The 15,560-nt window shown below is 35.4% G+C and overlaps 1 protein-coding gene across 2 annotated transcripts; it reads left to right on the plus strand.

The window, feature by feature from the left end:
- Positions 1-880: 880 nt before the first annotated feature.
- LOC126826141 (uncharacterized) lies at positions 881-11,274 on the plus strand. 2 transcript variants are annotated; one of them, XM_050555551.1, is made up of 8 exons: positions 881-990; positions 3,771-3,992; positions 4,753-4,836; positions 5,446-5,641; positions 6,389-6,480; positions 7,068-7,199; positions 7,723-7,909; positions 10,261-11,274. In XM_050555551.1, exons 1-8 carry the CDS (start codon positions 948-950, stop codon positions 10,280-10,282), a joined length of 978 nt encoding a protein of 325 aa, XP_050411508.1. In that variant the 5' UTR covers positions 881-947; the 3' UTR covers positions 10,283-11,274. The 2 variants fall into 2 exon arrangements, with proteins under 2 accessions (XP_050411508.1, XP_050411507.1); XM_050555550.2 differs by lacking the exon at positions 10,261-11,274 and having other exon boundaries at positions 7,723-10,254.
- Positions 11,275-15,560: the final 4,286 nt, after the last annotated feature.

Below are 15,560 nucleotides of genomic sequence, written 5' to 3' on the forward strand. Positions count from 1 at the left end.
GGAGGTCGGGTGTTCGATTCCTGCATTGGCCGAGAAAGTTCATCCAGATTTTCCGGTGTGGTCCCCCCCCCCCATTGTCAGTGATGCAGGAGGGAGGGCCTGACAAGGACAACTGTCTAGTCATTCGGATGGGACAAAAAACCGAGGTCCCATGTACACATTGACATGCACGTAAAAGATCCCTTGACAGCTGAATTCAATATAAGAGTAGGCCGTAGTGCCATCATAGCACACTGTATGGCGTATGCCTGTCTTCATAGCCCAGTTCGAAGCCGAACAGTAGGACGTTAAATCCCATTTCATTTCGATTCGGTGTAGATAACGTAACAGATGTTTCCGAGATTGGGAATATCATAGAAGTGAAACTGATCGAAATTTTGTCATAAGGATTATCATAAATCATGGATCGTATAGTTGTATGCATAAATGTTCCACACTGCTAAAAAGTTCAGAGGGTATTTTACTGCAGGAAATTCGGTTAAATGTTCCGTCTCAAAAACATTGCTCTAATTTACAATCTCTTGAGAACATATGATCCCCTTTTCAGATATATATTGAACAAAGGCCTAATGATACACAACGACCGTATAAAACGCTATAAAATGTATGGAATCACATATAGGACTATTCTCGTAAAACATAAAGAATGGTTTTATTATAGCTTATCGATTACTGAGTGAGAATATTTTATATAAGAAGAATTGGCAAATGCATTGTTTTTACCGGTAACTGAAAGCGAGTGACGTGACGGACTATTGTGCCCCATAAGAATAAAAAAGAAATAGATCGTCGGCGTTTCCAAGGTATCGGAGGAACGACAATAAATGGATGTATCGATCGACAAGACGCTGGTGCCATGCTCAATCATCGATTAATTACAGGTACGTTATAATACCGTGAAGAAGAGAGAAGGAATAAGTCAGGTTTATTTTACAACACGAAACAAGATGACCAAACATATTGTCTTTATTTTGGTTTATTATGTTATATGTAAGTATGTTTTAGCATTTTTCATTTGTAAAATCTCGTCTATTCGAAGAATTAAGATGGCAATACATATAGCCATGGTGTATTCGGTACAGCCAGCTGATTGTTGTGTGAAATGTTTTGTATTTACATGTATATGTATTTAATTAGAAATGAATGACGTACATACTCCCATTCTACTATTTTTATGAATATACCCTAAACATATATCCTATTGCCATAGGCATAGACAATTTCATACTGATATTTTAGAACATATGCTAAAATTCTTTTTTTTTCTTTTGAAACTTATCATCTCTGCATGACACTTTTCTTACTGATATTTTAGAACATATGCTAAAATTCTTTTTTTTTCTTTTGAAAGTTATCATCTCTGCATGACACTTTACTGAGACGAATGCCCTCCATCCCACTAGTACGCCCATGTGTCTATGTATTTTCATGACCTTTTATGATCGACCATACTGTATTTTCTCACACAAGAAAATGCCATTTATAAATTCAACATTGCTGTGGTATCACACCGCTAATTAGTATTACCTTTAAATGTTAAACAAAGCAATTTGCGTCGACCCGAATCTAAATTGTTTCTTTTCCTTTAGGCTATAAAATACAATTTGTATAGCTAAAAATTTGTCGGTATTATAAAAAAAAATAACAACGTCTGGATTATACAGGAACATGCAGAGAAAGGGTCTTTAGCAGACGGAGGAAACTAGGAATAATGTGTCTTTAGCTGTGAGAGGAAACCGAGAGAAAGGGTCTTTAGCTGTGAGAGGAAACCGAGAGAAAGGGTCTTTAGCCGTGAGAGGAAACCGAGAGAAAGGGTCTTTAGCCGTGAGAGGAAACTGGAGAGGACGGATTTACCAGCGGAAGGAAACTGGATAGAAAGGGCCTTTATTGAGTGAATTGGATTTCAAACTGTATTACTGGCGGCAAAGAAATTTAAATGGGACTGTCTTCCTTTTAACATTTATTTACCTCGCTTTGAATGCCGTGATAACAAAGAGCATTTATTTAAAATCTTTAAAACGCTCAATATACCAGTCTGAAAAGCAAATATAGCACTCCATACGATGTATTATAAAAAGTAGCCATACCAGAAGGCATATTGGCTAAAATGTTTTTTATTTAAATTAAAATCAACCATCACCATTACTTTCTATTGATTTCCGTGTTTTTTTGGATTATATAATGTTAAATCATAAGACTGGGTAATACTTCATGTCTATCCACGAACATCGAGACAAAGGTGGTATTAATTGTCTAAATTAATATCAATGGAATATTTTAGTCAGATGAAAATCTTGACATTACACTTTGGGGTTTCATTGATCGATGTATAAGACAATAACAAAGATTCTTGTACGCGCTCAATACTTTTATAAATTATATATACGTTGATATAAAAGATTTTATATATAATAATTGATTGATATTGGAATATGACAATACTAACGTGCGTAGTATACTGTATTTAGCAAGCATTATTGTTATATAGCAAGTATTATTGTTAAAAAAAAGTAGATCTCTTTGATTTGGGTAAAACATAAGATTGACTATTTCATTAGAATTTATGTTGATTTGCTTTTTGGGAAGATCAATCTAAATGTGTTTTCTGATAAAGCCAGTGTGAAAGATATAGCCCATTTTGTTTCACGCTGTCGACACATACAGTAAATTGATAAACAAGCCGCTATATATATTGCCAAACAAAAATGTTAATAGCATAGAGTTTGTCCCACGACTAATCAAAGATGTAACAAACATTAATTTTGTTGGCTATTCCTAACGACACAATTGGAAGGTGATTATAGTAGATACTTTATAAAGTTCCTGGTGTTAATATATACAACACTGGCATACATACATGTCGTTTATAGTTACAAAATGGGGCATAACTATTTTTTTTTCTATACAAACAAATAGTTCTTTTGAAGAATTGTAATCCTAGCTATACAAGGGCGGTTAAATACGACGTTTAAGATTTCTTTGCAGTAAAGTTTAAAACTCATAACACATCATGGCGGATCAATATATCAAACTTATAGATCCGTAAATATAGTTTATTAATAACTCCAGAAAAGTTTATCGATCATTCCAGTTCGTATAAATGTCAAACAGTTCGTATAAGTTAAACACCAGTTCCTTTTATAAAATGTCGATAAATTATTAATTGTTTTTTTTTTGAAAACAGGCGCTTGGCTATATATAAAACGATATAATAAACAGCAATATAGATTTTTTTTTACTTATGTTCATTAGAATTAAGATTGCAAGAAAACCCGACAGGCATACCAATTGGTAAACAAAGCACTTAAAAGTTAATGGCTTTATTGATATTAAATTGGTAATGTTGACGTACTGTAGTTCTACCTGTTCATCTTGTCAAATGTCTTGTAATGGCGGTGCATCAATTCTGTCACAAGAACAAAGAAAAAATACTACCATCGGTAGAATATACATTAATTTTACCATTGCACGTATCAACATACCAGAAGTAAATCAGGCCACTCTCACCATAAATCATGACATCCAGTGTACCAAAGTTCCATGATGACAGCCCTTTGCTGGCTGAAACTGTTTAACTGCCCCGAAACCTAATTCAAACAAAATAAAATACAAAACAAAAGCAAAACACCAAAAACAAAACACAAAAATACTCCTTCCCATCAAAATATGTCATTTGGTAATTGTGCATTTTCTGGGATAACCACGCATGGTTATTAGACAAACGACGTATAAATATAATGTTACTGTATTGTATTTTTCGATCATTTCAGATTGCACAGCCAATCAACCTCACCTGGGGTGTTATAAGGAAGATAAAAATGACAGAGATTTAACAGAAGAAATTTGGTCAAACAGAACTGACAGTTCCCAACTGAACATCACACACTGCATGATTTCTTGTCAGACACGAGGATTCGCGTACGCTGGGTTAGGATTAGGAGCAACAGAATGTTGGTGTGGATCATCTTACGGTAAACACGGAGTATCGGAAGGTACGTCTTCATTAAGCTTCTAGATACCTTCTTGGCACTTTATAAAAAACTTTCCGATTTTATTTTCCGTGATTTGACTATATTATAGTTACTTCGGAAGTGTTCAAATTACATTAACGTCGCCATTATCCCACTCGGTGCAGAAAAGTAGGACGTTAAACCCCATTTCATTTCAAATTAGATTGTATGAAAAATTTGAGTCAGGTCCGACCAGCCATACTGATGTTTTAAGTGTTTTAACCTATAGCCTGTAGCTATTTTAAGGATTTGAGCGTGCAAAATACTTTGCTCTAAGAATTGACTATAATTGGGCGAATCTATAAGGGTTATTCGAAATTTGCACTTGTATAAAATTAGTAACATTGTTTTTCTGCTGAGATTAAACCACTAATACAGACTTCATATAGCAATATAATATAATGAATATTCGCCAAAAGGTATATGTACTTCTGAGCCATATTCTGAATCATAGCAGCGCGGAGTCTTCAATTTCTAAGCTAGTTTATACTATAATTAAAATGGATAGATACACATCTCTACTATATAATTTTGTCTATTATTTTTGTAACGCCAGGTCGTTATCTTACTAGTTTAATATTCATTTGGTACGGAAACCACACGTGTAGTTGAATGGCTGAAACATAACATTTGATCCGGCTGCACTAATTGCTATAATTAATACATTGGACTTTAAAATATACCAACTTTGTTGGATCGTTATAAAGCCAATACATATTTAACAAATCCATTTCCTTTTTAGATTGTGTGTATGTTTGTATAGGATTTCCAGGCTATAAATGTGGTGGTTCACAGGAATACAATATCTACTACACAGTTCAACAAGGTAACAACTACTGTCCTTCACGTACCTTGATGATTAATCATTGGGATATAGTATTACAAGAAAATACAACTGAACGATTCGGGGAAAAACTACGAGGTTAGGTCACCCAGAGAAATTGATTCGAAACCACGACGCTTGCACCGATAACATACGCGTAATAACACCGGGGTCGAATTTCCCGATAAATCTACGGGGTGCCTATTTAGGTCTTCATTCTGTCAAGTTGGCTCGCTAGCTCTGCATTGGCCTAGAAAGTTCATCAGGGTTTTCCGGCGTGGTTCCCCTCGTCAGTGGTGCAGGGCGGAAGACCTAACAAAGGACAAGTATAGTCGTTCGGGTGGGACGAGAAAATGAGATACCGTATAAACATTGGCGGGACGGTAAAAGAACCCTTAACAGCTGGAATTCAATTTAAGAGTAGGTCGTAGTACCGCTGCCTAGGCAAATATTTTCTCATAGCACACTGTATCGCGTATGCCTGTTTTCAGTAGTCCGGTCGGTGCATAACAGTAGGACGTTAAACCCCATTTCAGTTAAATTTATTTCTATTAAGCTGAAGCGTCTAACGACATATCATAGTTCTGTAGTGTCATATAATGTGTTTTTCAGTGCCTACATGTCCAGCAAATTCTCAGCTTGTGGCTAGACAACCTTACGATGTATGTTTAACTGTTCCAAGTGCTCAGGTGAAAACGTATGAGGAGGCTAGAGATTTCTGTATATTACAGAACCAGGAAGTCGTGGCAGTAACATCAGACAAGACGCTATCTATCGTAGAGGAATTGCTGACCAATTCTTCAAACGGGTAATATTCTGCTAAACGTTTATACACATCTCGGGACTAATTTTATTTCACTAATTCCCTTGTTCGTAGGGTCTTTAGCAGTGGAAGGAAACCAGAGGACCCGGAGAAAACCCACGAGGTTGGACAGGTGACACTAACCAACCGGGGAATCGAAACCACGCCAATTGACTCAATGACAGACTTAATGATACAGCGCGCACGCGCAAACCATTCGGCCATCCAACCCCCTCGACTCTTATACCGCTTGATTGTTTAGTTTGTTATTTGAACATTGACGTCATTATGATACGCCCCAGTTGTAAAGTCCACCTACTAGTACACTATTTTGATCATTTTCTATTTGTGGACATTGAATTTGAACACCCTTTAGTACTCTTTATCAGTTTTATGCCGCTCAAAGATGAGTTAATTTATTTTGTTGACAAATGACAACATCAAAACATTACCAGATATGTCTTGAACGGCATGAATTTACATACAGAATATTAAATGGTTTTATGGATGTTTTTTGAACGAAAATCAATTTTTATTCTGTGTTTCGGTTAGTTTCAATTTTAGGATTTAGTTAATAGACAATGTAACGACGATTGAGACCAAAGATTTTGCTCCACTGACTCACGCCATAGCATAATTTAACACACGCGCCTCGAATTATCTTCAATTTCGACAAAGTTCCATTTTGTTTTATTAAGATTCATCAGAGGGAGGTCTCCGCTCTATTGGTCCGATTTTTTTTGTATTCAACAGGGATGCTAGTGTATGGGTTGGTCTAACAAAACCCACATCAACCGGTACATTTAAATGGACATCCAAACACGAAGAAACATACTCAGCAGAATGTAAGTCAAGAATCAGTGGCGATAAATTTTTAGAGATGGGATAAAAAAAGGTGGTGTTGGCGGCAACATGTTGAATTGCATGTCAAAACCATTCATGCCGAGCAGAGTAATGCGTGAAAATTTGCTTTATTGTTACTATGGCAAACGAACCATCTGTATCAACCTAAGTTGTATTAGGTTCTCTTACGAAGCGAGGCATCATATAGGATCAAGTGGCTTATCAACACAATATAAGGATGGACTTCACTATGGATGTATTCCAAATATATAATTTAGAAGGAACAGCAATAAACAATGTCCCAATTGTAAAATTCGTATGTTATAATTGAAAGAAATATATAATAGAGAGTCACGGACCTTAAATTTTCTAATTTTAGAATTTTGAGGAATTTATTACCCCATTATTTAGAGGGACTGTAATTTCATTTTTCATTTGGAAGGTCGCGAGGCAAAGCTATATAGGAAACAGATTGAATTCATGAGAATCTGCACCCTCACCTACCCCCAACCCCACACGTTAATTATTGCACACTAGGCATCGAACATTCTATGTTTTATTTAATTTCAAAAGTTCTTCTATTTTTCAGCCATAAGTCAGTTCTGGACGACTGGACATCCAAACAATAATCACCTGTGTGTACTATACAATAGTCAGACTGGCAAGTTGGAAAGTGGTAATTGTTCAGACAAAAAACTGATCATTTGTCAGACCACGTTAAGTAAGTCATATAAATAACGTTGATTTAAAAGAATTTGCATTGCTAATATTATCAGCGAGATGTTAATAATGTTAGCATACCGATTTTTGAATAAACAATCGATTTTATAATATAAAAGTCCATTAAAACTCTTAAAACAGTTATCGATATAATTTATTTTGTTCTTATCGTCTCCTTGACAACAGTCACTCGAAATAAAAAATATTATATTATGACGAAACGGATTTTTTTTTCAGGACAGCGGCTCTACAGCCTACTCTTATTTCTAATTCCAACTGTCAGAGTTCTTTTACGTGCACATCTTTGTGTACTCGTAACCCCAGTTGTTCGACCCATCCGAACCACTAGACCGTTCTACCCTACTGACAACGGGGAACCACACAGAAAAATCCCGGGAACTGTCTTGGCGGACGTCGGACCTCCAACCCCGCGCCCCAAATAGACTTCCTCCGCACGTGGATACTTCGCAGATTGTTTTAACTGTACTTATTCTTATAACGTCATGTACATTTTGTACTTTCAGACAAAACATCGATTGTGATCCATAAATCTATTGGAGACAAGATTGCTGAATTTTTTTCTGACAAAGGAAACCTTGCTCTGATCATCATTGTTGTGCTGATAGCTATGACTGTGGTTGGATGCTGTATAGTCTACAGTTTCCACAAAAAAGCGAAAGAAAAAAGAAAACAAGAAAAGATCAATGGAAGGTCGAAAAAAAAGTTTAAGCAGACTGGAAATGATATAAGGGTTTACCCTGACAACGACAGACATTAATTCTATGTTAAAGTCCCAGTAGCCCCAGTTAAAATTTAGGTGTTCCTTATCTAGCTGTAATAACAATGCACAAATTGTATTCCTATATGCATTGACATTATGTCCATCTTTAAGTAGTATATAACAGAGAGTTAGAATAGATTCTACCTCTCTCGATAATAATTTACTAGATATAAATCCATAAAAGTTGACTTTGTCAATATTCATATTTATATCCAATATTAATAAAGACAATGACCTATTTATAAATGTAATTTCCTTTGTTTACTGAAATTTCAACTAAATGAAAATTAAAAATTCCAAATTTCATAAATCTACGACTCTTTTGCCCAATTAGCTCGTGACTCTTTATTTTGTATTTGTATCAATAATGGAATAAGACGTATTCCTTTTCGGACATTGTTCTGCGTTAAAAAAATGTTATCTCGTAGTAACCAAAAACATAAATAGATTGGGAAAACCCTGAAATTATATAAATTAGAATAAAATCAATAAAATCAAACAAACTAAATATCACAAGCAATGCATCAGAATTCGGTTAAGTATTATTCTATGGTGAATAATGGACTTTATTGTCATTTAGAAATACGCCTTTGGGGCTACTGGGAATTTAATTAAGGTGTCTTTGAATCGGAACATCGAGTTGAAAAAAATCATGCCTTAAATCTATTAATCACAAATTATAATCTTTCATTTTCTGTATATACTTATTATAACGGCATTGATCTGGGGGTGTTTATTAGCATAAAATATAATCGAACCAAAATATAAATTACAAAAGTTTATTACTGTCATTACTTATAATGCTCCATTCTTAAAAAAAAACAACTCCCAAACAACCCCCATCAAAAACAATGTCATTAAAACCTAAGCATTGGAGAATCTCAGCTTATAATTCATGGGCAGGTATAAAACGAACCCTTCTATCATTTTCACTGACCTACTCTATACCAAAAGAGAAATGAAAATTACAGAAAGTTGTCCTGCAGCACCAGATGTCAATTCCGTTTCGTTTAATTTCTCATGTTTTACTAAACTGTGAAAAAAATCGAAACGAAACTGTTACCTGATTTTAATTATACAGATGTCGCTTATCGTATGTTATGTGTATGTTAGTTTTGCATACTATGATATTGTAGTCTATGTCTGCTAGACAGTAATTAACATTACAGAGTTACTAAGTTAATTGTGTTATCATTCACTGCTTTTGTTATGTTAACTTAACCCTTGTTTAATTACTTAAGAGTAATCTATAATGCAAAATGATTTAGCACCGTCATTTTTCGTGGCAATTATTTTTTCCCGTTTTTAAGTAAAAACAAACTGACCATTATGTCTATGCACGTTATGCCTAGCGCACACACAACCATCCCATCATTCAAGCACGTTTGTTTTAGGTAATCTTACCATGTATGCGCATTTAAACGATTGAAAAGATTTTCGTCGCTGAACCGAAAGTAAAATTTTAAGGATCTATCTGTGTGCGCTTCCACGTAACGTCAAACGCAACACAATATGTTGTAGAGAAAAATATGTCTGTATTAAAGATTATGATCTCCCTGTGTGCTAGGCTATACCATTTTATACATACACAATGAGGTAAAACGTTGACATTGCCCTTTCAGTATTTGTTTATGCAACTTGCTTTTAAAAATGAAATATTAAGTGTTTGTTAATAATATATTAATGCTGTAGGAAGTCTATAGTCCCGTTTTCTCCAGCCAAACCGTCAAAGCTTCCGTGACAGCGAATATTGATTTGGACAAAAGAGCATCCTTTGCGTATATATAAAGTGTCAGGGGTCACACTAAAGTCCTGTGGGTGGTTAAGAGGAATAATAACATGCGCTTTGCTTTTGAAATATGCATAGTGTCTTGTTAATTGGAAGACTAAAAAAAAAGAACCGTGTTTGGCACCGTTTGCTTTGTGTGTGTGTGTAAACCAGGCGAACACCAGGCGATCTTCCGGCGCCAAACTGGTTTAGCCTTTGTGAACCAGTTACGAAATTTGTCATTGTAGGCAACGGGCGGCATTGTATCTTGGTTAATATTTGGTGCAGTCTAAGGGTTGACAAATTGGGATGGAGCAATCAAGACCAATCAATCAATTACATATTTTTGACACAATATATAATGTTCATTTAGAGATTTATTGATACAATGAGGAATTATTTATATAAACATAAGCCTGGTCAGTCCACCCATTACCATTTTAATCATTAGTAACTCATAGAGATATTTCTAAGTAAGGTCGAGCTCTAAGTGTTTTTAATTGTTCATTTCAGATCGAGAATGACTTTCACTTAACGGTAGATGTGTTTCCCTTAGAGACAGAGCCATTCCTAGCTTCAGTAATAGATAATTATCGATAAATTAACGACAATACATTTTATTTTAACCCACAGTTTCTGTCAATAGGTTGAATTTATTCTATGTTTACCATGACTGCGTTGGTGATTTTAACCTTTCTTCTTCACCACTAGTTAATATAGATTATATTAAAAGTAATCGTTATTTGTTTAAGTATACCGTATATATGTATGTATAACCCATTAGCTTATCTGATTAAAATAGACGATTTAATTATTAGGTTATGCAAAACTAGAACCATTTGTTATGGTATGTAAACTTTCGAAACAAGAAATGTTATTAGGTATTATATAATATCCCATATTCTCATTCATTATTGATTCTATTTTGTACCAGGAACATATTTTTAAAAGTATGTTTTCTTTCCTATTTATGTGTATTTGTAAATTTAGATTTAAAAAAAGAAAGGCAACACATTGTAGCTGATTTTAAGAAATTGGCAATCTGTACAGGGCAGTAAAATCCATTAACTTAAAGACACAACAAGCCCGACTGTTCACATAAATATCCAAACTTCAAAGTATCTACATGTAATATTTTAATGAACCATAATGACTACTAACAACAATACCAGTCTAACTTTATTTGTCTAAACCCATGGCATACTTTCTATGGCTACAACGCAAGTTGGAATTTGATCGATCTGAATAGTTTTTGACTAAAAAGTACCTTTCTGTGTGCATGGAATTTAACCTTTAGTCTGATATGTTAGATCTTTAAAACAATGCAAGAAACATTTTTTTATTCCGTCCATGAAAGATAAATAAATATATTTATTTTGTTAGTATATGTTTATAGTTATTATAGAAATTTGATGTTTATGGTATATATAATATATAAATGTTGTATGATAATATACTGCTGCTGACACATTTTCTCGTTTTCATATGAAATTGTTCGTGATGAATAAAAAAGTTTGTGTATTTCAAGATCCTGTCTATGTCTTTATAATTCAGGAAGAACACTTTAATTCAGGAATACGTGTTATTTGCTTTAGCAGTTTCTATGTAAATGGATCTTCCCACGAAATTTGTATTGGTTAAGCCCTAACCCTAAGGTATGCATTTGGTGAACTCTAACGCACGCGCGAATTTGTATACGAAACAACATCGTTTTTTCGTGCCATCAAAGCAACCAGGCGCTATCTATCCCTCAGAAGCGCGATGTCACATTTCACATTGAAACCGGATCAGTGGTCGTTTGAAAACATGCAATGAAATACAATAGGTATAGTTTTGCCTCTGCATATTATGTGTCGATTTGTTCCATTCGAATGACAGAGTGTTAGGTTTTACGTCTCTTCTACACCTTGCTTCTATATGAGACCAAAATAACGGGATTTGTTTATATTGATAGATGTGTGTACAATACAGTATAGCAGCGTTTCCAACAATTCTTCTACGAATTTTAACGTCCAATGGATCTTTCGTGTGCACTACAAATTTCTACACGTGGCCGACAACTTGTCACTTTCATTAGCAACCCCACAGGCGCCACACATGACAAGTGATAAACTGGATTTAAAATTTCAGAGTCTAATAAATTTACCACGACCACATGTGCGGGAGTAGAATTTTAATAAAAAGCGACGTTTCCGCCCATTTGGCTTTTATTCCGACCACCAAAGGTTCTTTTACCTGCTACCAGCTGAACAGACGACTAGACACAATTTTCGTGTTGATCCACTGTAGAATGTTACGGAAATAGACATAGAATTACTATGGTATAGTTATTAACCGAGGTCATATTAACCGCCACATTACATAATATAGACATTGACTGTTGTTTATCAAATAATAAAATATTAGTTAAGCTAAATTAAACAAAACATCAAACATTATATAGTTAGAATTAGGGTCTATTTTAAGGTTTTATTAACGACGCCCGTTTCCGAAGTTGTGGGTTTGTAGGGGCGGGGCGGTTATTGACGACGCCCGTTTCCGAAGATGTGGGTTTGTAGGGGTGGGCCGGGGGGGGGGGGGGGGGTAAGGTATTCTCTCTGGGAAGTTGTGACATAATTGGCCATGACGAAATCCAACGAACGGTCTCTCCGAAAGTGGAATTAAAGCATCATCACGTTTACACTTTTGTAACCCACTTTGACAGAACTGACAGATTAATATTTATAATCGCGTAGCAATATCATCGGTCAAATCCAAAATTGATTTCGAGGAAGATGAACCTTTATTATCACATACCACTGACGAGTTTCTCCTTTGTACACAGACAAATCATCGGTTAATTTCGTCCTATATATAGGCGATTGGGTGTGTCACTTGGGTCATCAACCGCTTCGTTTTTAGAACCCCCCACCCCACCCCACCCACTCCACCCCGAAATGCGACTATGTACAGATATCATGACACATGATACCAAACCAAACGACGTGACGTATCATCATAATGATTTCTGGTGGCGCTCTTACTCACATTTACTCACATTTATAATTACACACTCACATTAACAAGTATACATACAAATTTCAAAGCACGGATTTCAGATTTTCAAAGCACGGATTTTTCATACTGATGCAGGTCCATAATGTAGGTTCGTCAAAATAGGCCCTGGTTATAATATACTGTTCAAAAGGACACATCACTTATATACATGAAGAAACTGGTGTCATACATTATTTTTTAAACTGTTATTGTTGGCTATATATCATTATATATATCTTGACAGCGTGTGCATGTTGACTGCCACAGGACAAAAATCAATACAATAATGGCCAGCTGACAAACTTGTTAATTGAGTACACGTGACTGACTGAGTATGGATTGCTTTAACCGACGAAAATTACATCTTAAATTGATCCATGTTGACTTTTCAAAAGAACTGGTCCTTGTGAAAGATGGATTTTCGAAATTTTCGGTGTGACCATCATGGTTCACAACTGAAAATCATCGAACCGACTGGTGAAATGATTTTGATCGGACATATCGGTTTGACCACCATGCAGCAGGTTTACCGGTAGAGTTTTTTTTGTGGAACAAACTGTTCGTAAGTTTCAACAAGATGGACTTCAAGGTCTACAAAATTGTTCTAGAAAACAATTAAAATGTTTTTACTTCTGCTCTAAGCATATTGGATGTGCGACATCAACTGAAAACGTTACACTCATTTGAATCATATAAATCAATGGTTAATTATCTAAACCTGTGTGTGTGGCAATTAAAGTAACTCGCATAATTCATTGAATAAAGGAAACCCAAACTGTATCATAAACACTACAGCCATATCATTGAATGACGTACAGTTTGTTCTGGTAAAGCAGTCCGTAATTACAGCTGGTGGTCATCGCGCATTAGTTGCCCGGATGATTGCTTAAGGGTTATTTTTAGTTACAAAGGTCAATCGTCCACTCAGCATTTAAATCCAGCATTTGTTGTGTAGTTTGTATATATAAAGACAATGGATATATTTTGTCTGTTTTTCACATAAGGTAAGATTTATTCGTTTTCAATGTTTAATTTACATTCATCGGTTAAAAAAATGTAATTGGTTTAGAGATATATCCCACGATATTACGTTTGTTTACATTTTCGCTAGAACAGCTGTTTTCCACATCGTTATATTGCAGGCAACCATTCAATGGTTCAGAATATTCCAATAATAAATTAATTCGAATAGTAAAACATTATATTATTTGAATGTTAGATTATGTATTTGCAACAGTTTTAATTTATGTTGGAAATAATTGGAAAATTTCTCAAGAGATTGTGTTGTTGATATATTGGACGAAGAGATGAATTAGTGTCTGACATCGTATAGCTTAATATTTATTTGGAAGTGTTTCTAAACTGAATTCAAATCATGGTTTTAATCACATTATTTGCGTTTAGGTAACATTTCGATCTATCACAGGTATATATTATTATCTAGTATTATATTGACACATTTAAAGAAAACAGTAGAAACAGCATTATATCACCATGGCAATGGGTAAAATCTGACGGAAGCGATATTGATTGATGTATGTCCTGGTTTATGATTTCATTGTAGCACAATACTTTTTAGTACACGTTACTGGTTCTCCTTCTGTTAGTGTTTAATGTCCACTTCCACAGATGGTGATATCACAGATAAGTTGTCTTAATGCTTAGCGCACGTGCAGGGGTATTTCCTGTTGGAGAAGACCGGAGTAAACTCACGAGGTTAGGAAGGCGCCCCTATCTACAAGCCGCACACGCTCACACAAAGGATCGAAACCAAGACCGGAAGTCAGAGGGGACCGGCCAGCTGGAGCTTGAAGCGCGACACTCTAGACCACTTCCACCCCATTCCAAACTTGGGCTGCCTGTCTGCAGTTATCTCCTCATTTTGCCAATATTTTCAATATCAATTTCGAGACTTAAAAAAACAAATCTACACAAGAACAATATAGTATATCTATTCACTTAAAACTTGATTGATAAAATTAATTTGATAAAAGTCATTATCTTGTAAAACATAATACTTTACCCCTAAGGTAATAAACTGTAAATATTCTCTGTAAAATACTCTAAGTAGCTGTTTCCATTTTAAAAGTGTGTGTTATAGTTTATTACTCTATCCAGTGACCAAATCCCACCAAAAGTTTTAACACGCAAGGGTTCAAAATTATTTCAGTTCAAGTCATTTGGTTCGAGGGGCAAAGCTGGGCCAAAGGTTTAGGCAAAGGCGCGGAGATTCAACTAGGTGTATGGGATCCCCCCACAGAAATTTCTGTAAAAACAGACTGCCGGAAATGCAGTTTGGCAGTATTTCAGGCACAGATCGTCGAGATAAATAGATCTGACCAGATACCACCTGTCGCCTGCCATCTAGTTTATCTTATCGGAGTGGAAAGTGTCAAACTTTCGTTAATCTGTTCAATTTCTCTGTGCATCTTCGTACGTTGTCACACCTATGCTCTACCATCCGCCATGAACTAGAGAAATCGACTCTCATCCGACCAATAAATATTTTATAATGACGCCAGGTTCCAATTGTGATGTGCTTCGCAGCCTTGTCACACGAGTTCAATAGTACTGCAGCTTCTCTTGTATACGGTACTGTGGGGTCTACCAGAACGTTGACGGTCCTTTGCGTCATTTAGTCTGTTAAACGATTTTGTAATAATTAACTGTAGGTCCCATTGTGAATAAAGTGATTTCCCAACATGCTTTCATGACGCAAGTGGTTCACGCTTTCCGTATGCCGTTCTGTTACATGCAGCACTGTCAGCTTCCAATGA

This window comes from Patella vulgata, chromosome 1 (genome assembly GCF_932274485.2).
Source record: "Patella vulgata chromosome 1, xgPatVulg1.2, whole genome shotgun sequence".
NCBI classification, from domain to species: Eukaryota; Metazoa; Mollusca; class Gastropoda; family Patellidae; genus Patella; species Patella vulgata.

Coding starts and splice junctions, on each gene's coding strand:
- LOC126826141 (XM_050555550.2), top strand. CDS start 948: ATGACCAAACATATTGTCTTTATTTTGGTTTATTATGTTATAT. Junction 991..3,770: donor TTTGGTTTATTATGTTATAT/GTAAGTATGTTT, acceptor CGATCATTTCAG/ATTGCACAGCCAATCAACCT. Junction 4,837..5,445: donor CTACTACACAGTTCAACAAG/GTAACAACTACT, acceptor TGTGTTTTTCAG/TGCCTACATGTCCAGCAAAT.